At 39.4% G+C, this 27876-nt stretch overlaps 1 protein-coding gene across 1 annotated transcript in view; it reads left to right on the top strand.

The window, feature by feature from the left end:
• pou1f1 (POU class 1 homeobox 1) overlaps positions 1 to 25658 on the top strand; it is a 56064-nt gene extending 30406 nt beyond the window's left edge. Inside the window, exons 5-7 of the mRNA XM_028801103.1 lie at positions 1988 to 2152; positions 21118 to 21178; positions 25469 to 25658. Of these exons, the coding sequence (XP_028656936.1) occupies positions 1988 to 2152; positions 21118 to 21178; positions 25469 to 25658 (416 nt within the window). The remainder of the gene's footprint in view (positions 1 to 1987; positions 2153 to 21117; positions 21179 to 25468) is intronic.
• The last annotated feature ends 2218 nt before the right edge of the window (positions 25659 to 27876 follow it).

Raw genomic sequence — 27876 nt, 5'->3', positions numbered from 1 at the left:
TGTCCATCCTAGAATGTCATTATTAATATGCTTTATATGTGGCTGATGCTTTTATCCAAATTGACAGATAAGAGCAGTGAACATTGGGGCGGCACGGTGGCGCAGTGGGTAGCGCTGCTGCCTCGCAGTTGGGACACCTGGGGACCTGGGTTCGATTCCCGGGTCCTCCCTGCGTGGAGTTTGCATGTTCTCCCCGTGTCTGAGTGGGTTTCCTCCGGGCGCTCCGGTTTCCTCCCACAGTCCAAAGACATGCAGGTTAGGTGGATTGGCGATTCTAAATTGGCCCTAGTGTGTGCTTGGTGTGTGGGTGTGTTTGTGTGTGTCCTGCGGTGGGTTGGCACCCTACCCAGGATTGGTTCCCTGCCTTGTGCCCTGTGTTGGCTGGGATTGGCTCCAGCAGACCCCCGTGACCCTGTGTTCGGATTCAGCGGGTTGGAAAATGGATGGAATGGATGGACATTGCAATCCCTTGTATGTGCATTATTTTACAGTTGGAATACTAGCATGATACACAAATTGCTGAGGGTCACACAGTGAGTCGGTGGTGGATATTGAATTGGCACACTGTGTTTAAAGTTCACTACGTCACTTAATATCCAGGGTATGATACTAATTAATGCAGTCTTATTAGAGACTATGGGAAGTAGGGTTAAATAAGGATATCTAACTGTAAATAACAAAAACGATAAAAAAAATTAAACTCATGCTATTGAAGCACACAAACATGCACACCATTCATTATGGTAAACACTGAAGGAAAACCACAGACACTCAAGCTGTGTGACATTAAGTACAAGAAGGAAATTAGGCTTCTCACAATACAGCAAGGGTGGCATAATTAATTTTCAAGCAGGACTGCCTTCTGTCTCTAACTACCAGGATTCTTTTTAGACATTCCTAAGAGTGCCACTTTCTAAATGCATAGAAGAAGCCTAGAAGATAGCAGATAAGGCAGTGTAAACAAGATCACATTGGTGACATGGTTTGTGTCCCTAAAGGGAGTCACTTCACCTGCTTATGCACTAGTAGTATAAAAACAGAAATGACTGTACTGCACATGTGAAGCAGTATGAGATTGTGATCACTATGAAAAAGCGCTATATGCAGTGTCATTTGTTTTTTAACCAATGAACTGCTTCCATGCCTAATTTCATTTACTCGAGAAGATTTTGTCCAAAGCAAGTTAAAAGCAGGGAATCCTTTAATGGAAACATCATGTGCAAAGTAGAAGGGTCTGAATTGAATTTAATCTGTTGTTGGACATACTGACACACACACAACTGCAGTCATGCTCAAACAGATAAGAGTCAACATTTCAATCTACACCCACAAAAGAAAACAGAAACAACCAGAGAAAATCCATGAGTACACAGTTTGAAGAAGCAAATTGCTCACTAATGGAGACCTGGCATGAACCGTGGCTGTGAGGCAAGACATTAGGGTTAGGCTGGTGAATGTAAAGTGGTACTGAATTAGTGAGTGAGAGTATGCCCTGTGGTGGACTGGCATCCATTCTAGATGGTTCATGGCTTTTACTGCTGATCTTCCTCTGACTCTGAATCAGATTATACTAATTTGATGTACAAATTCGGTATCAAGGATTGAACCAGAAGCCTTGTCCATCTAGACCTTAAGTCAATCAGTGCAATTTGTATATGTGACAAGTGTAATTTGTATATATTTGTAATGTACTTATGCCTCTCACACTGAGTCAACAGCACCTTCAATTTCATTGTTCTTTGTAAAAGTGACAATGACAATAAAGATCTATCTATCTATCTATCTATCTATCTATCTATCTATCTATCTATCTATCTATCTATCTATCTATCTATCTATCTATCTATCTATCTATCTATCTATCTATCTATCTATCTATCTATCTATCTATCTATCTATCTATCTATCTATCTATCTATCTATCTATCTATCTATCTATCTATACACAGAATGGAGCCATTTTCAAGTTACCTTTCTTTTTTGGTAGGTTACACCCAGACAAATGTGGGAGAGGCCCTTGCCGCTGTTCACGGCTCTGAGTTCAGCCAAACTACCATCTGTCGCTTTGAGAACCTCCAGTTGAGCTTCAAAAATGCTTGCAAACTGAAGTCCATCCTGACCAAGTGGCTAGAGGAAGCAGAGCAAGCAGGAGGTCAGTATCTGTGTTGCTTAACAGTTCTGTCTTTGCAGCCTTCAGTCATCCTGAATGATTGTAATGTGGGATAAGAGGTCATAGCTTTATAGGCAGTCTGATTCTATTTGGTAAACTTGCAGTTACATGAACTTAGTTAGCTTCGAGCCTACTGACACAGCAATTGATCCACGTATTTTCTGAACTCACAAATAAGGGAGGTGGGAAAATGCAAAGTCATCGAAATGTCCTAAATAAATCAGTCAATCACAAAATGCAGTTTCAAGTTACATAAAACAGGAATAAGTGAGAACAAAGCCAGAGAGAAAAAAGGAGTGAAAGACCAGAGTGGGCATAAAAAGAAGCCACAAAAGGGCAGATGGTCACCTATGTGATTCAATTTGGAGAATGAACTTACCTCCTTCTATTTTTTCTTTGAAAGATACCCTTGTAGCCCTGTGAAAGAATACATGCAGAGATATTGGTGGTGCTGTAATTAAGGGACAATAGGCCTTGCAAAGTCTTTAAAGTTAATGGTTAAAATGTGTTCTCTAAAATGATCTGTAAGTTATCCTGGGTTTCAACAGAATAGATGACCTTATACTTTTTTACAAGAAATGCTATAAATTACATTTTTCGGCTTGCAGGAGGCCCACTGTATAATAAAATGTTTCCCAGAAGGAGTAATTTTAAGCTTACAGTGAGGAAGAGATGGAGTATTATAGTGGGTACTATTTTCATTTCTGGTGTTCCCCTTTGGGAAGGTGTTGCTGGGTCTTCTCATTGCTTGGTTGAAGACATTGTCCACAAGTAAGAAAAAGGATCTGTGCTGGTATCCAGATGGTTGCCATTTCAATCCCCATTATTTCCAGAAAGGCACTTTCTCCGTTGGGCTCTTGAACAAGGCCCTTAAGCTGAAAATTACTCCAGGACACTGCACAATGGTTGACCCCCAAAAGGTCTTGCGAAAACACAATTTCCTCTCACGGATTAATCTAATACATCAAATCAAAAAAATATCTGTCTATTTCTGAGTTCTTCATTATGCAAGTCAACTTCATCACTGTAGAAGTGGCGAAGTCTGTGGCATTGTGAAACAGAAAGTGAGTTTTTAGTGTACTGAGGATAGAAGGAGTTGTAGGAAAGGTAACTGCAAATCTGTTGTCTTGTAATGAATAAAGGTTTTAATTTTTGAAAAGAGACATGCAAGGCCAACATTACCCTCAGCAGCCTCTAGAAAACTTTTTTTTTATATTGGATATATGATAGATATGTGCCTTAAATTTAAGTTAAGCAAACTCATTAATTGTGCCAAATTAAATTACAACAAATAATCAATCAACTTCAAGCGGTGGGGCAAATGGTATCAACAGTATGAGCAAGAAGACTCTTGTATTTGACCACCTTTCATGTGTATTTTTCTGCATATTTTGCGGTTGTGAAATACAAAAAAAAGTTCATTTTCTGTCATTTTGGTTTAAGTTTTAATAGTTGATTTTCATGAACATGTTGGTTTTCTTTATTTAAGCAATCCCATTTGCAGGTCACACGACCTTGATCATCACACTAATGATATAATGGCCGTTACTGTGTAAATATGGGGAGTTTGCAATACACATTACCTGTCAATGGATAAAATGTCAAAAGAATCTTTAGTGTCTGTTAGCTTAATTCTTAAGTAGGCCGTAGAGATGGCAATTTGCTTTGGCTTTATCTTTTCATCCTGTGCTTTTGTTCTTATTACCCCCAGTTTAGTTTTGTTCTCATGATTCTGACACTTGCTTTTCCTGACCATATCTTTTTCCTTGTTAACATCTCTTGGTAGTTTTTTTGTGTTCACAATAACCTCCAGACACATTAATGTGTCCTTAACAAAGGCATTTCCAGTCACGACTATTTTCTAATGCACTCTGTGCTACAAACATTCTCACCGTGAAAAAAAGTACTTTTTGGTTAAGTAGTCTAACATAGTTTATTGTTAATTATAAGTGCAGTTAAACTTTATAGGTGTAAATAATAAGTTTTAAATACCTAAGCATCAAATACACACAAACATTTGTGACTGTTAAAATGATCACTGACTGATCACTGAATTTTTTATTTCATTTTTATTCCCACCCCTTCTAATAACCCTTTGATATTATATCATTACCCAATTTTACTTGATTATTTGCACATTTCTTTACATTTGACAAAGGTTGACACTAAAAGAAGGCACTGGTACACTGGCGCTCCAGAAATTGAAGCCAGCGGTAGCTGATTTGTTACTTGGTCTAAAAAGAGAAAAGCATTTAAAGATAACCTGCATTTTTGTGACAATAAGAAACAAAATAAACACATGAAATGTGTATCACTTCTCTTTAAATGCATTTCAAACAAAACAAGGCATTATATGCTTTATTTTAAACAACTGACAAAGGCGAAAGGTCAGTGCTATGTCACAACTAGGGAATCTATTCCCGGACGGGTTTATCCATTCCCGGGAATCCTGGGCTCCTGGGAATGACACAGTACATGGGCATCTCACATGTGAACGGTTTTAGAACGACCGACACTTATCCTCTTTAACTAAAATCCCTGTGTGCGTCCAGGTGTCCGTGTGTGGGTGTCTTCTGGTGAAGTGTGCATGCGCGGAGCACGGTGCGATGCGCGATATTACTGTCAGAGAAAGTTAGAGGCGTTTTACGGAAATACAAACCAGTATTACTGTGAGAGGAAATTAAAGGTACACAATACAGTGACGCATATTACAGCCGCATACAAGCCAGTATTACTGTCAGAGGAGATGAAAGGCATATTACCGACGTGCACGCCTGTATTACCGCCAGAGAAAATTAAAGGTACAAGACGGCATCCTTCAATAAGGGCGCGCACAAAAAGGCGACCTCAATTGGGTGCAGCGAATAAAGGCGCGCGTAAATAAAGATCTGCACCTTTGTTGCTCTTCACATATTCCAGAGCCATTTGAACTAAATTATCTACGAACGCCTTTATTCGCCGCGCTCAATTGAGGTCGCCCTTTTGAAGCTCGCCTTTTTGTGCGCTCCCTTATTGAATAGAGCCGTACAAGACAGTATTACTGTCACAGAAAATTAAAGACACACAATACACGGCGGCAGCCCACGAAGAACGGTCAGCTCAGCAAGTAAACATCAACAAAAGAAAGGCTGAAAGAAAGAAAAATACGACCAACAAAAAGAATGAGGTCAAAGTCCCTTGCCATTTAATATAGACTGTTCCTACTAATGTTTATGCACTACTGTTCTAGCGCCCGTTATTGTAACGGGCTAAATGACTAGTTTTTAATAAAACTACTGCAATATGTTGACACAAATAAAAGACTAACCTTACTGTATATATGTACCGTAAATACCCGCATATAGGACAATGCCATGTATAGGACGCAGTGGATTTTTGACCCTAAAAACCATGGAAAAACCTGTGTACCTGTTTATAGGACGCATCCTGATTTTGTGTTACCGGGGTACTAATTAAAAACTGCTGCCGCCAGCACCAGTGAATGTATCCATGTGTTTGTGTTAGGCTGGAGTATCTCTGAACAACAACAAAGAGCGAGAAACATACCGGTACTAGATGGCGAAAATGACGTATCGGTGACGTGAATACAGTAGTCTCCCGCTTAAGTATGCAACTTGAATCTGCAAAGTTTGCGCGTACTTAGCCGCCACTCCCAAATAGCTTGCATTTCGCTACGATGTCAAAGAAACCAAATGGCAAGCGTCTCAATGAGTCTCAACGCTGCAAAATCATCTCGAAGCTAAGCAAAACATCTGCACCCAGTAAGAGGGCCATAGCGTGCTCTCGACATCGAGGATTAGCTGCTCTGCTCTGAAGTTCAAATTGAAGCTTTTTTGTCTGGCAATATGGGGTGCTGTGTGTACATTAATGAGGGAAAAAATTACTTTAAATGATTTTAGCAAATGGCTGCAATATGACAAAGAGTGAAAAATTGAAGGGGGTCTGAATACTTTCAGTACCCACTGTATCTACAAGCAGTTCATGCTGTCATATAAGTACATGTATCTTTAGTTGCGGTAATAAGAGCATGGAAAGCACAACGTGTTCAGCGTGAAGTCGTCCAGGCGACAGCGTATCTTCATGCAGAGTACGCCAGCCGCTGAGAAAGCACGCTCTGCCTCCACTGAAGTATGCGGCACAGTCATCAGATACTGATACACTTGTTCTAAACAGCGCCCGCGCTTGCCGTTGCTCTGAAACACCGCCATTTCAGCTTTTACTGATGCATCCAGTTTCTTGTCATCATTCTGTGATGGCAAGTTTCTTGGCACAGATAATGTGGATGCAACAGACTGACGCATTGCAATTTCAAGTTCCTGTTCAAAGCTGTCAACAGCACAGACGTCAATGAACTCTGCCCCATCCCGGCATTCGTTAGCTGCACTTTTACACGCTATGTATGCGAGCTTGGCTGTTCCCGTTTTCCCGGGAATTACAGCAGTTTCATGGATTCCCTAGTCACAACTCAAACAATTTGGGTAGCTTTGTTTTGTTCAAGTTGTAATTCTGAGTTCACATGGTACCTTGTCAACTCTAATTTACTGTCTGTCTGAGAGCACATGAATGCAGCAATAGTGTAGCAGCGAGCTGACTTCTTCTTTCGGCTGCTCCCATTAGGGGTTCCCAGAGTGGATCATCTTCTTCCATATCTATCTGTCCTCTGCATCTTATTCTGTTACACCCATCATCTGCATGTCCTCTCTCACCACATCCATAAGCCTTCTCTTAGGCCTTACTCTTTTCCTCTTACCTGGCAGCTCAATCCTTAACATCCTTCTCCCAATATTCAGCATCTCTCCTCTGCACATGTCCAAACCAACCCAATCTCTACTCTCTGATTTTGTCTCCCAACCGTCCAACTTGAGCTGACCCTCTAATGTGCTCATTCCAATGCAAATCTTAGCATCTTTAACTGTGCCACCTCCAACTCTGTCTCCTGCTTTCTGGTCAGTGCCACCGTCTCCAACCCATATAACATAGCTGGTCTCACTACCATTCTGTAGACCTTCCCTTTCATTCTTGCTGATACCCATCTGTCACAAATTACTCCTCACACTCTTCTCCACCCATTCCACCCTGCCTGAACTCTCTTTTTCACCTCTCTTCCACAATCCCCGTTACTCTTTACTGTTGATCCCAAGTATTTAAACTCATCCACCTTCGCCAACTCTACTCCCTTCTTCCTCACCATTCTACTGACATCCCTCTCATTTACACACATATATTCTGTCTTATTCCTACTGACCTTCATTCCTCTCCTCTCTAGAGCATATCTCCACCTGTTCAGGGTCTCCTCAATCTGCTCCCTACTATCACTACACATCACAATGTTATCAACAAACATCATAGTCCAGAGGGACTCCTGTCAAATCTTGTCTGTCAACCTGTCCATCACCATTGCAAATAAGAAAGGGCTTAGAGCGAATCCCTGATGTAATCCCACCTCCACCTGGAATGCATCCGTCACTCCTACCGCAGATCATAACACTGTCACACTTCCCTCGTACATATCCTGTACAACTCTTATGTACTTCTCTGCCACTCCCAACTTCCTCATACAATACCACAACTCCTCTCGAGGCACCCTGTCATATGCTTTCTCCAGGTCCACAAAGATGCAATGCAACTCCTTCTGGCCTTCTCTATACTATTCCATCAACATCCTCAGAGAAAACATCACATCTATGGTGCTCTTTCTTGGCATGAAACCATACTGCTGCTCACTACTCATCACCTCACTTCTTAGCCTAGCTTCCACTATTCTCTCCCATAACTTCATGCTGTGGCTCATAAGTTTTATTCCCCTGTAGTTACAACAGTCCTGCACATCCCCCTTATTCTTAAATATTGGCACCAGTACACTTCTTCTCCACTCCTCAGGCATCCTCTCACTTTTCAAGATTCCATTAAACAATCTGGTTAAAAACTCCACTGCCATCTCTCCTAAACACCTCCATGCTTCCACAGGTATGTCATCTGAACCAACAGCCTTTCCATTTTTCATCCTCTTCATGGCTGTCCTTACTTCCTTCTTGCTAATCTGTTGCACTTCCTGATTCACTATCTCCACATCAGCCAACCTTCTCTATCTCATTGTCTTCATTCATAAGCCTCTCAAAGTACTCTTTCCATCTGCTCAACACACTCTCCTCACTTGTGAGTATGTTTCCATCTTTATCCTTTATCACCCTAACCTGCTGCACATCTTTCCCAGCTCAGTCCCTCTGTCTAACCAATTGGTACAGGTCCTTTTCTCCATCCTTAGTGTCCAACCTCTAATACAACTCATCATATGCCTTTTCTTTAGCCTTAGCCATCTCTCTCTTCACCTTGCGCCTTATCTTCTTGTACTCTTATCTATTTTCTGCATCTCTCTGACTATCCCACTTCTTCTTCACCATCATCTTCCTCTGTATACTCCCCTGTACTTCCCTATTCCTCAGCCAGGTTTCCTTTTCTTCCTTCCTCTATCCAGATGTCATGCCAAGCACCCTTCTTGCTGTCGCCCTTACTATATCTGCTGTATTTACCCAACTGTTTGGTAACTCTTCACCGCCACCCAGCGCCTGTCTCACCTCCTCCCTAAACTCAACCCTGGAGTCTTCCTTCTTCAACCTCCACCATTTGATCCTTGGCTCTGCTCTCAGTCTCTTCCTGTTCTTGATCTCCAACATCATCCTACAGACCACCATCCTCTGCTGTCTAACTGCACTTTGCCCTTCCATATGCACTAACAACATTCATCATCACACCTCCACTTTCCAGCTTCATGATCATTACTCTGTCTGGCATTCTTTTCACCTCCAAAACACTCTTGACATTCTGTTCCTTCAGAATAACCACTACCCCATTTCTCCTCCCATCCACATGAATCCACCTCCGATTTAGTCTCTTGCATGCACAATATATATCAACCTTCCTTCTCTCCATCATATCTGCTAACTCTCTCCCCTTACCAGTCATACCAGCATTCAAAGTTCCTATCCTCAGTTTCACTTTCTTTACCTTCCTCCTCCACTCCTGCCTTCGGACATGTTTCCTCCCTCTTCTTCTCCTTCTTTGGTTAACAATAGCCCAATTTCCGCCAGCACCCTGTTGGCTAACAGTACTGGTGGCAGTCGTTGTTTACCCGGGGCTCAACCGATCCAGTATGGAAATATGTATTATTGTCTGCATATTGATCTGGCAAAATTTTACACCAGATGCCCTTCCTGACGTAACCCTCCCCATTTATCCGGGCTTGGGACTGACAAGAAGAAACACACTGGTTTCTGCATCCCTTGTGGCTGGGTGCAGTGAGCTGTCAAAAACCTTTATTATTAATGTGAAGCCATCCTCCTGATTTACAGATAAATCTTTATGTTCGACAGCTTTCTAGAGAGTACTGATTTAAATAGCAGCAAAGAGATTACCACACGGCCAGCACTCTTCTTGGTGCTAGTTACAGTACTTAGTTTAGTTAATGTATCGCTAACAATGATTCAGGACATACAGTCGTGATTGGTATGATTCTTACCTCTACTGATGGTGCTCTTGCCACACCTCTTGACCTTGATTGCTCATTTAATTTCATCTACTTTCCTCATGACTATCATGGATATAGAAAGAGATGCAGTGCAGTCCGCCTTTTGAATTATGACACAAAAAACATACCAAAATTAAAAAAACAACATAAACTTACATTGCATTTCAGTGTGTGTAACACGTTAATACATTGGATTGAAATTTGGAATGAATAGTTTTCCATAATGGACTAAACACTTGTTAAGGGCATGTCTGAAGTTACTGAAGCTTTCATTCATTTACAATGACTGTGTAAAGAAAGAAGATGTCATTGGTAAAGCAGTCAGCATCCTGAGACCAAAAGCTGTTTCACATTCAAAAAGCATGTTTGTGTAATGATTATGAAGGGGAACCTTTAACTAGTGTTCTCTTTAGGTTGTCAAGAATAATTAAAATAAGGTTCACGGGACAATTTCAACCAGAAGTAATAAGTTGTTCAGGACTGTCTGGTTTGTTGATTTTAGGAAGAAGACAGACCTGAGTTCTTATATCAGCTGCTGACAACTGGGATGGTTGCTCATTGTATGGATTAAGAGTAAGATTAAGGGACACAGTGCAAATCTGCATGCGAAAATAAAACTTATTTAGACAACTCCACTCACCGAGTCCAGAAACCAAAAACAAAACCCAAAAAGCTGAATTCAAATTGGGTTTCAATTAGAAGGCCAAATTACCATCCATTAACAATGCATCTGGAAAAAAAACTAGAAGCCTACCGGGGTGGAATTTCACCCCCTGTATACTGTAAAATGAGAGCAACAATCTAAAAGCTGTAATACATTACAAAAAAAAAAGTTTGAAAAAGAGCAGAGACATTGTTTAAGGTTCCATTCAGTAAGACTTTTTTTATATTACCTATTTTAGTAAACAAAAGCTACTCACCATTTTCTCCATTGTATAAGTACATTTGCATATAATGCAAAAAACACCTACTTTCATAATTTTTTTTAAAAATAAATTTCATAAATGTACTCTACAAGGAAATTTGTCAGGAAAGTTCAATTTTCATTGAGATTTGTCAAATACAGTGCAGTGTAAAAAGCTTTAACATTTCAAAAACTCCAATTGAAAAGCATTAGCGAATTTTCAAACCCCCCTTTCTTTAAATGAAGAAATATTCAGTGTGACTTCAATTTGGGATTAGTTTACTGCTTCTAATTTCCCTTGAGAGAGGTTGCTTCAACTTGTATATTTGTATTTTTTTTGTTCATTATTTACTCATTTGACAGCTGCTCCTGACAGCAAAACAGTGAAATAATTGCAGAGTTCTGCGCTGCAGTAGCTATAGCTTTACATGGAGCTCAACTCACTTTTCCTGCTTTTTGAAATTGTAGCGGGTAAGTTACATAATGTTAATGACTGTGAAAGTAAAAAATTCTAGCAGCTTAACTTATGCAGAAATGAATGAAAGAGGAAATGAGCTCCCTAGCCATGACTTGGTGACATGATGTGTATATGGTGAATGAAGCTGTACTCAGAATTTCCATTAAACTAAAAACACCCTCAAGGCTGCATTATCTGCACATTATAATGATTCAATATGTCTCTGACACTACAATTTATTGGCAAAGTACCACAATGACATGCTATTTATTAAGACAGGATGCAGCCACCAATTTTAGCTTCAAACTTTAACAGATTTTAAATTGCTTGTTTAAGACATTTGAACTACAATTATTAACCGAACATCCACAACTGACAACATTAGGGCAGGGGTTCCCAACCAGGGGTAAATTTACACCCAGGGGGGAAATTTTGCATACTCTGGGGGTAAATTTGCTTAAAAAAGCTGAAGTCGTGAAAAACTCAATAAGTTCCCAAAGATGACATAAAACTTGCTCTTTCAACAACTGCACCAAGAATATCCAAAATCGTAGGTGAAAAGCAAGAACAAGTGTCTCGCTGATTGATGTGTTCTCATCGACTGAATGCGGTTTGTTCTGGTATACCAGTATGTGATCATCATTAGGTGTTTATAAATGAGTGAAACAGAATTATTATATGCTATTGTTATTGCTTTTGTTATTTGAACTTAAAATAAAAATGGTAGAAACAGTCTGCGGTGGGCTGGTGCCCTGCCTGGGGTTTGTTTCCTCCCTTGCGCCCTGTGTTGGCTGGGATTGGCTCAAGCAGACCCCCATGACCCTGTAGTTAGGATATAGCGGGTTGGATAATGGATGGATGGATAGAAACAGTATCTTCAAACTTCCACTTTGTCGATCATTTATTATTGTGGAAGTATAAACTCAATTACTGAAGAAAACAGGGTGGGGGTAAATTTACTTTTGAAAAGTTGCTGTGGGGTAAATAGATAGATAGATAGATAGATAGATAGATAGATAGATAGATAGATAGATAGATAGATAGATAGATAGATAGATAGATAGATAGATAGATAGATAGATAGATAGATAGATAGATAGATAGATAGATAGATAGATAGATAGATAGATACTTTATTAATCCCAATGGGAAATTCACATTCTCCAGCAGCAGCATACTGATACAATAAATAATATTAAATTAAAGATTGATAATAATGCAGGTGAAAAACAGACAATAACTTTGTATAATGTTAAATGTTAACGTTTACCCCCCCGGGTGGAATTGAAGAGTCACATAGTTTGGGGGAGGAACGATCTCCTCAATCTGTCAGTGGAGCAGGACAGTGACAGCAGTCTGTCGCTGAAGCTGCTCTTCTGTCTGGAGATGATACTATTTAGTGGATGCAGTGGATTCTCCATAATTGATAGGAGCCTGCTGAGCGCCCTTCGCTCTGCCACAGATGTTAAACTGTCCAGCTCCATGCCAACAATAGAGCCTGCCTTCCTCACCAGTTTGTCCAGGCGTGAGGCGTCTTTCCTCTTAATGCTGCCTCCCCAGCACACCACCGCGTAGAAGAGGGCGCTCGCCACAACTGTCTGATAGAACATCTGCAGCATCTTATTGCAGATGTTGAAGGACGCCAGCCTTCTAAGGAAGTATAGTCGGCTCTGTCCTTTCTTGCACAGAGCATCAGTATTGGCAGTCCAGTCTAATTTATCATCCAGCTGCACTCCCAGATATTTATAGGTCTGCACCATCTGCACACAGTCACCTTTGATGATCACGGGGTCCATGAGGGGTCTGGGCCTCCTAAAATCCACCACCAGCTCCTTGGTTTTGCTGGTGTTCAGTTGTAGGTGGTTTGAGTTGCACCATTTAACAAAGTCATTGATTAGGTCCCTATACTCCTCCTGCAGCCCACTCCTGATGCAGCCCACGATAGCAGTGTCATCAGCGAACTTTTGCACATGGCAGGACTCCGAGTTGTATTGGAAGTCCGATGTATATAGGCTGAACAGGACCAGAGAAAGTACAGTCCCTTGTGGCGCTCCTGTGCTGCTGACCACAATGTCAGACGTGCAGTTCCCAAGACGCACATACTGAGGTCTGTCTTTAAGATAGTCCACGATCCATGCCACCAGGTATGAATCTACTCCCATCTCTGTCAGCTTGTCCCTAAGGAGCAGAGGTTGGATTGTGTTGAAGGCGCTAGAGAAGTCCAGAAACACAATTTTTACAGCACCACTGCCTCTGTCTAAGTGGGAGAGGGATCGGTGTAGCATATAGATGATGGCATCCTCCGCTCCCACCTTCTCCTGATATGCAAACTGCAGAGGGTCAAGGGCGTGTTGAACCTGCGGCCTAAGGTGGTGAAGCAGCAGCCTCTCCATGGTCTTCATCACATGTGATGTCAGAGCAACAGGCCGAAAGTCATTTAGCTCACTAGGACGTGATACCTTTGGGACTGGGGTGATGCAAGATGTTTTCCCAAAGCCTCGGGACTCTCCCCTGTTCCAGGCTCAGGTTGAAGATGCGCTGTAGAGGACCCCCCAGCTCCGATGCACAGACCTTCAGCAGTCGTGGCAATACTCCATCTGGACCCGCTGCTTTGCTGGCATGAAGTCTCCTCAGCTGTCTGCTCACTTGCGCTGTTGTAATTATGGGTGGGGATGTCTCTCCTATGCTGGTATCAGCAGAAGGATGTGTGGAGGGTGCAGTACTCCGAGGTGAGAGTGAGAGTGGGTTAGGGTGGTCAAACCTGTTAAAGAAGTTGTTTCTTTGGTTTGCTCTCTTCACGTCTCTCTCGATGGTGGTACCCCGCTTCGAGCTGCAGCCAGTGATGATCTTCATCCCATCCCACACTTCCTTCATGCTGTTATTCTGCAACTTCTGCTCCAGCTTTCTCCTGTACTGCTCCTTCGCCGCCCTGAGCTGGACTCGGAGTTCCTTCTGCAGGCACTTGAGCTCATTTGATCACCGCCTTTAAAAGCCCTTTTCTTCTGGTTCAAAAGGCCCTTGATGTCACTTGTAATCCATGGCTTGTTGTTAGCATAGCAGCGTACTGTGTTCTTACTGGAACTACAATGTCCATACAGAAGTTGATGTAGTCAGTAGTGCAGTCAACAACCTCCTCAATGTTCTCACTATAAGATCCCTGCAGGATATCACAGTCTGTAGTTCCAAAACATTCTCTCAGAGTATTCTCAGCCTCCGGGGTCCACTTCCTGAATGAGTGTGTGGTTGCAGGTAGGACCCTCACTTTTGGTTTGTAGTGAGGCTGAAGCAGAACCAGGTTATGATCTGCTTTCCCAAGCGCAGGCAGCGGGGTGGCGCTGTATGCGTCTTTAACGTTTGCATACAGTAAATCAATAGTCTTATTTCCCCGGGTGTTACAGTCTACATACTGGGAGAAGGCAGGTAATGTTTTGTCCAGCGTCACATGGTTAAAGTCTCCAGCGATTAGCACAAGCGCCTCAGGGTGCTGCGTTTGTAACTTAGCAATAGCAGAATGGGGTGAAAAAGTTTAAGAACCCCAGCATTAGGGCATTAATAAATGCAATTTTTTCATCACTTGAGTTCAAATCTTCAGTCTATTTTCCGTGACATTAAAAAGCAGGTATGAACCCTAACAACACATGTAATTACATTCTATTATTGCTGTTCTTTTTGAATATGACTCACTGTTACAAAATATTTAGTAAGAAAATGTGGTAACTGTAACTAACTAGAAATTTTCCCCAACTTTTAAAACAGTTAAGTCTACGAACACACCTCAGTGTTACACCATGCATACATTTTCTTACTTCTTTTTTCATAATGTAGTACTTACACAACCAAAAAAAAATATAACTATTATTATTATTATTAATACTTACTTTGAACAAATTTCATTGTAGCCACATGTACAACACGTATTAGAAGCAGATTCAGAACAAGTATAGCCTGACAGTTATGGATGTGTTTGGCTTAAAATAATTCAAGTCATTCTAAAGCAAAATACTCAAATAGTCCCATACATACAATAATACAGCAGGGCAGGAAACATACTAGTTGCTACAGGTTTCCTAATTAAATACTAAATCTTGCTGTTATAAAATTGTAGCTTTATAACAGAAGGCTTAATCGTGCCACATTAAAAATTTCTACCAATCTGTACTTTACATTTACTAAGAAAAATCAGTCAAACAGGAAGGACTAGCAAGAGTTCAAATGCAGACTGATGCTCACTTCCAATTCTACATTCTAAAATAAATGTGTTGATATTGCACTTATTGTATTTTCAGAGGTGCTGGCCATATACAAACGTTAAATAAAGAACCAGCATTTCATTTCTCAATGTACTGGTTGTTGAAAGAAATCACAAATTGATTTAGTATATACTAGTGTTGAACTCATGCCTAATTCAAACTCCTTTACTGCTTATTTTATTTCTCTCATTTTTGTTTAAATAATTTCTAAAAACAGTTTCTTCATGACCAGCTCTCTCAGATGAATGGAAGAAATTAAAAAGAGGTTGTATTTTTGAGTGGTGCAGTGGTTAGCTCTGTTGCCTTACACATCCAGTGCCCCTAAGTGAAGTCCCTGTGTAATCACTATGGTCTCCCTGTGGCAGGAATGTGTTTTCCTCACACATCCCAAACACACACTTTTATGGTAAGTAGTGACTGTTAATCAGTTTGTTGTGTGTGAGTGGTACAGACTGCCAGCCTGCTGGGACTAGTTTCCTCATTTTACCCAGTGCCGTCAGGATGAGTTTCAACTCCCTCATAATGTTAAACTGAATTGAAGGGATCTGCAAATGTTATAGTATGTTATAAATATGCTTCTATGTTCTATAAAATAGACAAAAAGTTATCCAATCAAACTCATACTTTTAATAATTAATGAGAAAGCAGACTGAGAGTTCAGGCAAGCCATCTGATTTATTGAAAAATTCAAGTAACAGCAGGGTCTGACCTCAGGCTGGGATTACATATTCCTTTAAGACATGATTCCCTCCACTCCAGGTACAAACCTGACATGTGGACATCCTGGAAGACAGTGTAATATTCGGAAACTCTTTCCAACTTTTACTCTAAAATCGTACATATTGTAATTCTTTTTCACACATAGCAGTGCAAGAGGCAAGACACACTCATCCATTCCTATAGCTTTTTCCTTACTCTCTCCAGATTCACTGTGCATTAGGACAAATGTAAGGGTTTGTCTAGCGACATTTTATTGTATGCGATTTTCTAACACATGTAGAGAATGAGAACATATACTTTATGAAAAATTAAGAAATAAAGTTAATTATTTTAATTTTATATTTTATCATCTTTATGTAAAATGATCTTCTGTTTTACCTTGTTTTGCATCACAGTCATAAACAGAAAGTAAGAAACTTTTGTGAGCTTTCAAGTCTTTACTCCAATACACTCTTTTATGTGTTTTACTCCAGAGAGTCAGATCAAATTTAGATCAGAGTAAATTGTCTGTGTGGCATCATGTTTGTTTTCACACATCCACATACAGTTTCTTTACCTAATATGCTGCTTTTCGTACAACATCATAAAACATATGCTGGTTATTTTGATAGGTGAATCTGAATTAAGCCAGTGTGAGTGAGTCTTCTTCTTCTTCCATAGAAAATCGTAATTTTATTTGGGGTCAAAACCAGTGTGAGTGAGTGTTAAGGTATAAATGGGCTGCTATCCTGAACAGTGCTGGTCCCTACACTGTGTCCAATGCTTCCAGGATATGTGACAGCTGCCCAAGGCCCAATGACTTCAATAAATTAATGATTGAAGGTCAATACCAGGACTCCACTGTCATGAAAATAAAAAAAAGATATTTTAGAAGGCAAGTAAAATGCTATTGAGTTTATTTTTGGTTTTGCCAATGAGACTTCACAAAGAATCGGCAGATGTTCCCAATCCCCTGTTGCTAGACTGAAAATGTGAAACAATAATGGAAGCATATTGTACGGCGGGCGGCACGGTGGCGCAGTGGTAGCGCTGCTGCCTCACAGTTAGGAGACCTGGGTTCGCTTCCCGGGGCCACCCTGCGTGGAGTTTGCATGTTCTCCCCGTGTCTGCGTGGGTTTCCTCCGGGCGCTCCGGTTTCCTCCCACAGTCCAAAGACATGCACGTTACGTGGATTGGTGATTCTAAATTGGCCCTAGTGTGTGCTTGGTGTGTGGGTGTGTTTGTGTGTGTCCTGCAGTGGGTTGGCACCCTGCCCGGGATTGGTTCTCTGCCTTGTTGGCTGGGATTGGCTCCAGCAGACCCCCGTGACCCTGTGTTCGGATTCAGCGGGTTGGAAAATGGATGGATGGATATTGTACGGCATGAAAAGACTTGTTTATCTCACCACAACCTAAGGGTCAGACATGAGTACCTGAATGTTCAAACTAGATTTTAAAGAGTACAAAAATAACACCACTTTACTGAGAAAATGAGATAAAGAAATTACATGCAATCAAAACATATATCACACCACACTTAAATAAGTCATGTCCAGAGACATAATGCGAATAATGCAGAAAAGAAGCAACATGTTAACAATAATTGAAATAAAAAATTTACACCTGGCTATCTATAACAAAATAGTAAAGCTGACAGTTGTACCATACTCTGTGCCTTAATCGGAAAATGGCAGCCAATTACTTCAATTACTTTATATACAACTGGTAATGCCTATCAGGTAATGTGACAGCATAATGGTAATCTTGGAGACCAGGATACAAGTAGAGGCTGTTAAAAAGCAAAGCAATGTGAAAAAGGTATAAAAGAAAAAATATACAGAAAATGGGGAAGGTATACTTAACTCTATAAAGCCATGGGTGGGCAAAATCATTCAAGACGGGCTGTGATGTCTGAAGGGTTTTGTTCCAACCAGCTTGGCAGTTAAAATCTGAGCTTGGCTCACAAATAAACAACATGTTTACTTACACATTTGTTTAGTGTGATTTTTCTTTTGTACTTTTAACAGATTTTAGAAGAGGTTTGGCTTCTTCTTGTTGATATTCCTGAGAGGGTTTAGACTCTTTTGACAAAATGTCTCTTTTTTCTGATATTATACTATCATTTAGTAGATTAATGAATGAACTGGTGTGAATTGTAAAAGTAGTATTGTTTTAACTGCCCTGAAATGCGGTTTCAAAAAATGTATGGGTTAATTGTCTGTTTTAGGTGTCTGGTAAATTAAAAAAAAAAAAAAAAAACGCGGTCAAGTAATTTTAGCTGCTGTTTGCAGGGGGCACATTTTATGACCATAAAACCCATTTGTTGGTAGAACGGTATATTCAGATCAGCCTCTGGAGAACCACAGTAGTTCCTAGTTTCCTGCTTGTTTTAGAAAGAACAATCAACTCCCAAATTAGGAAGAGTACATAACTAGTTCATTTAAAATGATAATGAGCTAATTATTCAAAAAAAGAAGCCTGGGCTGGAAGTTAGCTACAGAAACGGTGACTCCCCTGGGATAAACTGAGCACCACTATTTCCATTACAATTCTAGAACACAGTTTCTTTTATTTACATTTATTAAACACTTTTACATGATAAGTTTACAGTCACTTTTCATCCAACCTGTAAACTGATAGAAAAGGTGACTTGCTATGATGAATTGACATCCTTAGGCTGTACCCACCAACATCTTAGTCTCAAACCTACACTGCCAGCCAGTGACTGTCAGCCATGAGCCTGAGGGAGCACCTCTGAGAGCAGCTTTCTGTTTCAGCCCTTCCTGTCAATCAGTGGTAAATTCTGCCTTCCCTTTGGATGGCTAATTCATCAATGAAACACATGCTACACTCATGCAGTTTAGTTAAAATTCTCTTGAAATACAAAGACATGATTTGGCATTTACTGCTGTAAAGCCGTGATGTTCATTACAGCCCTGGGGAGATGTGGTGGCTGCAGGAAAAGGCCAATGGCTCCCAAATGAGGAAGAGCTGATAATTGGTTCATTTAATTTGCTAATGAGTTAATTATTCAATAATGATGCACTAGCAGAATGCAAACCTGCAGATAGAGAATACAGGCTGTGGGTATTATGTGAGTTCAATTAGTCATTAAGACAATAAAGACAAGTAAACATTAAATAAGATGTGCAAATATCAATCAGGCTTATTATAAAATAAATTAACAGAAATATATTTGGCAAAATGATGGTTCAGCGGTTAGTTCTGCTATCTCACAGCTATGCATTTTTAGAACCCACATTTGTCCTTTTCTATCATTAATATTTAGCATCATCTACTGATCCACTATCTGTATGATAAAGTATGAGAGGGGACCAAAAATTTCCCAGATTCGGTCAATAACACAGGAGTAGGGTATAGTTATCTACTGTGCTGCTAGGTATCATATGCCTACTGTCTTATTCATCAGTCCACCAGGTAACATTGGAACAATTTGATCAAGTGCAGATCTATATTATTTACTCTAAAATTATGTGTGTAACGTTGGTGATTTTTTTTTCTACAAACCCAAAAAAAGCACAATAGACCAAACTGAACAAAAAGATAACGATGTTGTTTTTGGACACTAACACACCTTTTAAAAAAGAGTTTGTTTCTCGTGAAGAGATTATTAATCAGCTACATTTCACTTATCTGCTGAGGAGTCTGCGTGAAAGCATCATGCAAAAAATGTCTGATGAAATGGCAAATTCTAAACTACATTTTGCACCATGACATCACATCTGCAAACAACCGTGTTGTCATTCAAAAACTGTGTTGTGGTTGTTGCCTTGCCCCCCTCAAATTTGCCAGATCTTGACTTTTTTTTGTTCTTGAAATTAAAATTGAGGCTGAAAGGAAGAGGATTTACTACCATGTAAAAAAAATCACAAGATCTAGACATTGTAACAAAAGATGAGTACAGGAAATATGAATAGAAATGGAAGAAGCACTGAGACAAGGGTGTTGCATCTCAAGAGGAGTATTCAGACAGGGACTAAAATGGAATTGATGTAAATTGTGAAGCTTTTCTTTTTACAATTCCAGGAATTTTTAAATCTTCAAATATATTTCATGTAAACTCCCCAGCCCCAACATGATGTTATAATCTTGTATGATTGCACCCACATCATTTTTATATAATAGCCTGTTACATGGCTAGTACTGCTAGAATACACATCAGGTCTCCAAAATCCATGATCAGATTAGAAAATAGGTAGATGGAGATTAGGTTGGATTAGGATGGTTTGGTGACACTGTAGTTAACACTACAAGTCCACGATTCTGAGCTCTAATTGTGTCCTGGCCACTCTGAGTTTGGAGTTTTGCATGTCCTCCTTTTGCATGTTAGGTTTATTGCTAATATTAAATGTGCCTAAAATGAGTAAGTGTGGTTATGAGAATGAGTATATCCAAGAGTGGGCTGGTGATTCACCCATAGACTCAACCTCCCCATAACCTCATAATGTTATAAGCAGCTGAAATGGTAGATGGACGGATGTGCCTCACAGTTCAACCTGAGTGTGCTCTGGTAGCTTCCAAAGGTTGACAGGCAACTTTCAAGGGTGGAGTGTAACTTATGATGGAGTGAAACCCAATCCATGTCTCAAACAAACATGAAATACACACCAACCTACCATTAATTTAACTGGTGGAAAGTGGGTTCAGAAAAATCATACAAAGCATGGGAATGGGCTTTAAAATAGGAATTTGATTGGGAATAAAATACAATCAAACTTTGTTAAACTACAGGAGTTCAAGTAGGAGTGAATTATAAAAAGTACAAACTGTGATTTGAAATCATTTGAACACAGTATGTCTTACTGATATATAATTTATTCACTGCAATAGATCCCTAAAATTAATAAAATAGATCAAAAAGGACAGCGATGAGCAGACATACTGTGAAGTGAATAAAACAGGATGATAATGAGGTGTCTGCATAATGACCTGCCTTTTTGCTTGTGTTGCTTTGTGTTTGTATTAAGTGTATTGTGCTAACGCTCACCATGAAGGTAACTATATAAAATAAAGATTAATAGAGAATGCTGTGTTATAAAATTCAGTGCAGTTCTAGTGCAAAGCTCATCTGTGAAATTCTTTTCTTCCACAGCATTGTTTAGCGAAAAGGTGGGCTTGAATGAACGCAAGAGGAAGCGTAGAACCACCATAAGGTAATACTACCATTACAGAGTTTCCATACACCCTTGTAGACTTAAATTTCAGTAAAAATCAAGGCTGATGGAAATGCAGTCAAGGATTGAAGAACATTTGTACTTTAACACAGGTGTAAGAAGTTATGTCTCATTTATGGTTAATTCATTTTTTCTTTTCTTTATAACCAATTAACAGCTTCCTTTTCTAACTGTGCACAACACTATTTTTATTTTGTCTGAGTAGTTTATCAGTCCAATCATTGTAACTCAGATTAAAATTGTAATACTTTCAAAGTTCTGTAGCATCTCTTCAAAAATACTTTGACATACAGTGCAGTGTCTGATGCTGATTCTGTATAGGCTGATGAGTGTTACTGAAGCTTCATAGCTTCAGGGATGATGGTTCAATTCCTGGCTCAGCAACTGTCTTTGTTGGGTTGCACATTCCACATGTTATCATAAAGGCTTCAGTGAGATACTACAATTTAATTTTTTTTCCTTCAACATCCTAAAGAAATGATGAAAACTCACAGTGTATTGTGATGCACAACGGTCTCATCCAGGTTTGGTTCCTGTCTTCCACTTAGTAGTTCTGAGATGGGGTGCAGTTCTTCTTGACTCTAACAGAATAATTGCATTCAGGTGATGGATGGGTGGATGCTGATGACTCGGAGTTAAGCTACAGCATTAATAAGCACTTATCATTTAGGTGAATGAAAGTCCAGTTTGTGAAGTGCACAAAATTGCCTTTACTATTTTAGTTTTGATTAAAGAACACAATTTTGAAGGCAGGTGCAAGAAAAACAGCTGCTAAATTAATTGATTGAATAATTTTTGTTCATTTGTAAAATTTTGCATGTTGTTAAAAGTTTTTATTACTTATTTGATTCAGTACACAAATACATTGTCAATGTTACACACAAGATAATTGCATGATCACCAAGAGCATTAAAGTCATTCTGAAAAACTGAAAAGAAAAATTTAATATAAAATAAATGAAGTAGAGTCATTTAATAAACCTGTATTTAACTAATTTATATTTAACTATCAAAAACAAAGAATTGGGTGGAGCAGTGCAGAGCTGCTGCTTTGTGACAAGGAGATCAGGGTTTGTGCCCCAAGTCCACGCTGCATGGAGATTGCATGTCCTCCCCGTGTCTGTATGGGTTTCTTCCCACAGTCCAAAGACATGCAGGTTAGGTGGATTGGTGACACTAACTTGGCCCTTGTACTGTATATATGTCGTGTGCATGTGTGTGCTTGTGCATTCACTATGGGATGGAGTGGCATCCTGTCCAGGAATTGTTCCTGCCTTGTGCCCTATGCTTGCTGGCATAGACGGGATTTGGAAATGGTGTAGTAAACAAAGAATTTTTTGTACCCATTTTGGAGTATAAGACACTTAGTCTTAGTTGAAGAAAGTGACCACAGCAATCATTCTTACCAACACCACATCTGACATTAACATTAATATTTTTAAAGTTAACCAGACATTTAAAATGAACTGGTGTGAATAAAGGTGAAGAAAACACATTAACTGTATGCATTCTCAAAAGTAGCAATTCCCCTAGTCAATGTTATACACTTAAAAGTGAGCAGTACATTTCTTGGAGATTCTTAGGCCAAAATACTAACTTTTATAATCTGCATCTTGTTGTCTTCACTCAAAATGAGGCACTTTTTAAGGAAAGTTGTGATCAGCATCATCCCAAGTCTCAAACAGTTATTATTTCATATACAGCACAAGCAGTTCATTTCATGCTGAGCAGCACTACAAGGCGCTGATATGCATTTTCTGTATTATTAGAGAACTAAATGTTAAATGCATGTTGTATAAGGAAAGATAATATTCTTAAAAGAATAAAAGTGGAAGAAGAGATCTTACTGTACACATGTCTATTTAGTCATTTGTTTTTGTGTTCTTTGAAGAGAGCTTGGAAAGTGTGAAGTTGTAAGCTTACATTTCAGAAAGGGATGGCCATATACTGTATAGTACATGCTCGGCCCTTATTTTCTTGATGATTTTAAGGAGAATGCCTCTCAAATTACAAAAGTGAAACTGTTTTCACATGTCAGAAGAATAAATAGGTTACATTAGTTCATGTAGCACAGCGGTTCTGAATTCCAGAAACCAGGTTATGTTACATATATTTTTATAGCTTCTTTTTTGCCACCCACTTGGCAATTATTGTATGCAGAGATGAATCATTTCTATGTTAAAACAGCAATAATAAAATGTATAATTTACATCTTTACAGGTTACATCAAAATATAATAATGTATAATCTACATCTTTACAACACATCAAAGGATTCTTTATTGTATGATTCTGCCCTCTAGTGACTTTAGTAAGAAATGCATTCAATTATTATTCCATATCAATAAGCCTTTACAAAAGATGATTTTAAAAACTCAATATACAGATACACAAAAGTTTGTGTGGCTGACAAAGAAATGCAAATAAAAAACTATACAGAACAAAATTTAAATTAGATCATACGAAACATAGTTAGTTTTGAGTTTAAATTATATTCTAGCAGTATATCAAAAGCACAGTTGGATGACGGTTGGTTTGGTCAAAGCCAACTTTAGACACTGAGAGAAAAACAGAGGAGCATAACATTCAAATAGTTCCAATGTGAGTGTTAATGAGACCCTGGAGCATCCAATAATCAAGGGAAACTCAGCCACAGCTTGAGAGCTACAATCACATACTACATCATTTTTTTGCCCACCCATGAGATGACGATCTGTCAGTAAACAAGTTACAGCAGTCAGACACAAATGGAGCAGTTTTTTTTTATATTATATATTAAACTTTCTACAAAGGTTCAGTGCACAAATGTAGCAGTGGTCGGAGAATTTCAATGTAGAAAGTGGCTGCCTTGTTACAACTGTGGACACAAATGTGGTGACCACCAAACACCAGTTCTACAATTTAGGCTTACACAGGGTCTCTGCAAACCAACATATTATTTTTTGAATGCAACCTAGATAAAAAAAAATCCAATCATTGATTTAGTGTTTAAAGTCAACCAACTTACTGAAGCAACAGCATTCATCCATCCATATCTGAATTTGGTTTTACTCTTACAGTGTCACCGGGGACCAATGTCTAGTGAAGTAGAATCAAGTGCATTTAAGTACACATGCACACTGACAACCTTTCATGCTGGACTGTGTATAGCGTCTTCAATTAAACTGTATAGAATTAAACCAAAGTATTTGGAGAAAACTGATAATGAATATAAGGAGAACATGCAAGCTCTACACAAATGATGACTTGGCTAGAATTTAAATCGTGAAGTTGTAAAGTAGGAGTGATAAGCATTCCCTCTGCCAGTGAAATAAAAAAGGGAAATATGGGAGAAGATGAGTTGAAATGAAAGACGCTATGCTAAAATGTATCCATAAGAGAAAACCCTAAGATAGAAAATAAGACTGAGGAGGTGGTAGCTTGCTATATTTGGCCCATCCAGTCTTTTGCTCAGTTAGGTTGTTCAGATGAAACCCCTGCTATTTTTTAAGAAGCGACCAAATGAGTGCTAACCTGACACTCCGATGGAATAGTGTGTTCATGTTTTAAATTAAAAAGAATTACAGTACTGTGCTCATCTTCCAGGTGTTTTCTTTGCTAAGGCATGTTGAGCTATTACAAGGGAAGCAAATACCTGCAGAAACTGTCATGTCACTCATTTATCATTTCACATCTAGCTTTTTTGAGACTTTAATCTAAACAGGTCCTCCTCACAATTGTTCCATTAAACTACACCTTAGCCACCATTTTGGTTCAAGGTTTAAAATGAGTGTTGCATTTCTATGCTATAAAACACATGGGAATTATTAGTCTGCTAGTGATTCATTTCACATGAATGCCCTTCAGAGCAGTAGCTCACATTGTATTTGTTGTAGTGCTGTACTTTCTTAATACATTTGTTTAATTGTTTATTTGCATTAAAAGTTCAAATAATTTTATATCACATTTTGTTTAGATTGCGCAACCAGTCAACAAGGCCTCAGTGTATAACCCCAAAATTCCAACCAGAAATTCACATGAATTGAAGAACACAAGGCGGTTTGATTTCACAAATGGTATCTCTGCAATGCCAACACAACATGAACATGACAACAAACTCCAGCTCAGTCCTCTAATATTGATGTCAACCATACACAGTTTAAAATATAATTGATCTGTCAGTCTGCTTGGATTGACCATATTGAAATTGGAAACAGATGATACAACCACGTGAGAAAGAGTTGTAACCATCAATTATTATACAAATCCTCTAACATGTTTTCTTTTTCCAGCCTTTCAGCTAAGGAAGCTCTGGAGAGACACTTTGGAGAGAAGAGCAAGCCCTCCTCACAAGAGATTGTGCGCATGGCAGAGAGCTTGAATCTGGAGAAAGAAGTAGTAAGAGTTTGGTTCTGTAATCGAAGGCAAAGGGAAAAGCGTGTCAAGACCAGCTTACACCAGAGTGCCTTCAGCTGCCGGTAGCCAAATTTCACTTAAAATCACAATTTATGCCATCAAAAATGTAGTTGACATGCATTAAGAAGAGAACTTCTGCAAAAGAAGATAACACATTCAACCATTTCAGTAAAAAGTGCCTTTAGCGTTTTCTTAGTTTTTCTCATGATAAAATCTTGCGTTGAAAGAGGTAAAAATCTACTACTGAATGTCAAATGCACTGTATTTTGTAGGTGTTACTTTGTTTTACATGACTCAAGTTATCTAAGATGTGTTTAAAAGGTTTCCCAGAAGAAAGCTGATATCAAGGCACAATTTGTATGAAAGAGCTGGACTGTCAATGTCAATGGACTAAACTACAACAAAAGCTTCATAAACAAAACCCAAAGAACTATTCCAACTTGTTTTAGATTATCTCTATACAATATTTATTAGCTATTTATTAGACATTATGTGTAAATTTTGCTAACTCACAAACAAGTGTGCCTTACAATGGTTCTGTGAATACCTGAAAGTAACAATTTCTCTCCTTATACAGCTGCTATAGAAAGTGTTTACCCTTGAACTATTTCACATATTACTGCAGGTACAAGAATTCACTCAGTATATATAATGATCATGTTCCATTTACTTATTTGGCCGATGTCTGTATTCAAGGCAACTTACAACATTTATGATACAATTGGTTATATTTTCTTTTTTGGTATTCCAGTTGAAGCACTGTGACTTGCTGATGGTCACACAGTGTCAGTAGTGGGATTTGAACCCACAACCTCAGGGTCTGAAGACTAAAGCCTTAACCACTACACCACACTGCCTACATATCATGTGTCATCCATGGACTCAAAGTAGACACAAAGAAAAGCATATTTATAAGAAAAAGTGTACATAGAAGAATACAAAGTATTTTTAAGACACAAAATAAAATTATAAGGCCACACTGAGTCTCCCTATTATAAGTTCTACAGTAATCCCTCGCTATATCGCGCTTTGACTTTCGCGGCTTCACTCTATCGCGGATTTTATATGTAAGCATATTTAAATATATATCGCAGATTTTTTGCTGGTTCGCAGATTTCTGTGGACAATGGATCTTTTAATTTCTGGTACATGCTTCCTCAGTTGGTTTGCCCAGTTAATTTCCTACAAGGGACGCTATTGGTAGATGGCTGAGAAGCTACCCAACCAGAGTGCGTATTACGTATTAAATAAAACTCCTCAAATATATTGTGAGCACGGGGGCTGTTCGCACCCCTAGAGGATATGGCCGCTCCTCAAAAAACGCTGAAAGATTACCTTCACATTGCTCTCTTCCTTGCTGGGCTTAAATGTGGCTGCTTTGTCAAGCGATATGCTTCCCGCACTGTGCTTCGTATATTTAAAAGATCAAACAGCATGTATTGATTTTTGATTCTTTGCTTTTCTCTCTCTCTCTTGCTCTGACATTCTCTGCTCCTGACGGAGGGGGTGTGAGCAGGGGGGCTGTTTGCACCCCTAGACGATACCGACGCTCGTCTAAAAATGCTGATTACCTTTACGTTGCTCCCTTCTGTGCAGCTGCTTTATCAAGTGACATGCTTCCTGCACGGTGCTTTGTATACTTAAAAGCTCAAAGGGCACGTATTGATTTTTGATTGTTTGTTTTTCTCTGTCTCTCTCACTCTCTCTGACATTCTCTGCTCCTGACGGAGGGGGTGTGAGCAGAGGGGCTGTTCGCACACTGGCCTAGAGGATACGGATGCTCCTCTAAAAAATGCTGAAAGACTACCTTCACATTGCTCCCTTCCTTGCAGCTGCTTTGTCCGGCGGTGCTTCGCATACTTAAAAGCCAAACAGCCCTATTGATTTTTGTTTGTTTTTCTCTCTCTCTCTGACATTCTCTGCTCCTGACGCGCACTCCTTTGAAGAGGAAGATATGTTTGCATTCTTTTAATTGTGAGACGGAACTGTCATCTCTGTCTTGTCATGGAGCACAGTTTAAACTTTTGAACAAGAGACAAATGTTTGTTTGCAGTGTTTGAATAACGTTCCTGTCTCTCTACAACCTCCTGTGTTTCTGCGCAAATCTGTGACCCAAGCATGACAATATAAAAATAACCATATAAACATATGGTTTCTACTTCGCGGTTTTTCACCTTTCGCGGGGGGGTTCTGGAACGCAACCCCCACGATAGAGGAGGGATTACTGTATTCCTTATCTGTCTTGTTGGGTGGCCTGTACACCTGTCTACCTTAGGAGACCTAT

This window comes from Erpetoichthys calabaricus, chromosome 4 (assembly GCF_900747795.2).
Source record: "Erpetoichthys calabaricus chromosome 4, fErpCal1.3, whole genome shotgun sequence".
Lineage (NCBI taxonomy): Eukaryota > Metazoa > Chordata > Cladistia > Polypteriformes > Polypteridae > Erpetoichthys > Erpetoichthys calabaricus.
The sequence above is the reverse complement of the archived record's forward strand: the minus strand, read 5'-3'. Positions and strand labels throughout refer to the sequence as shown.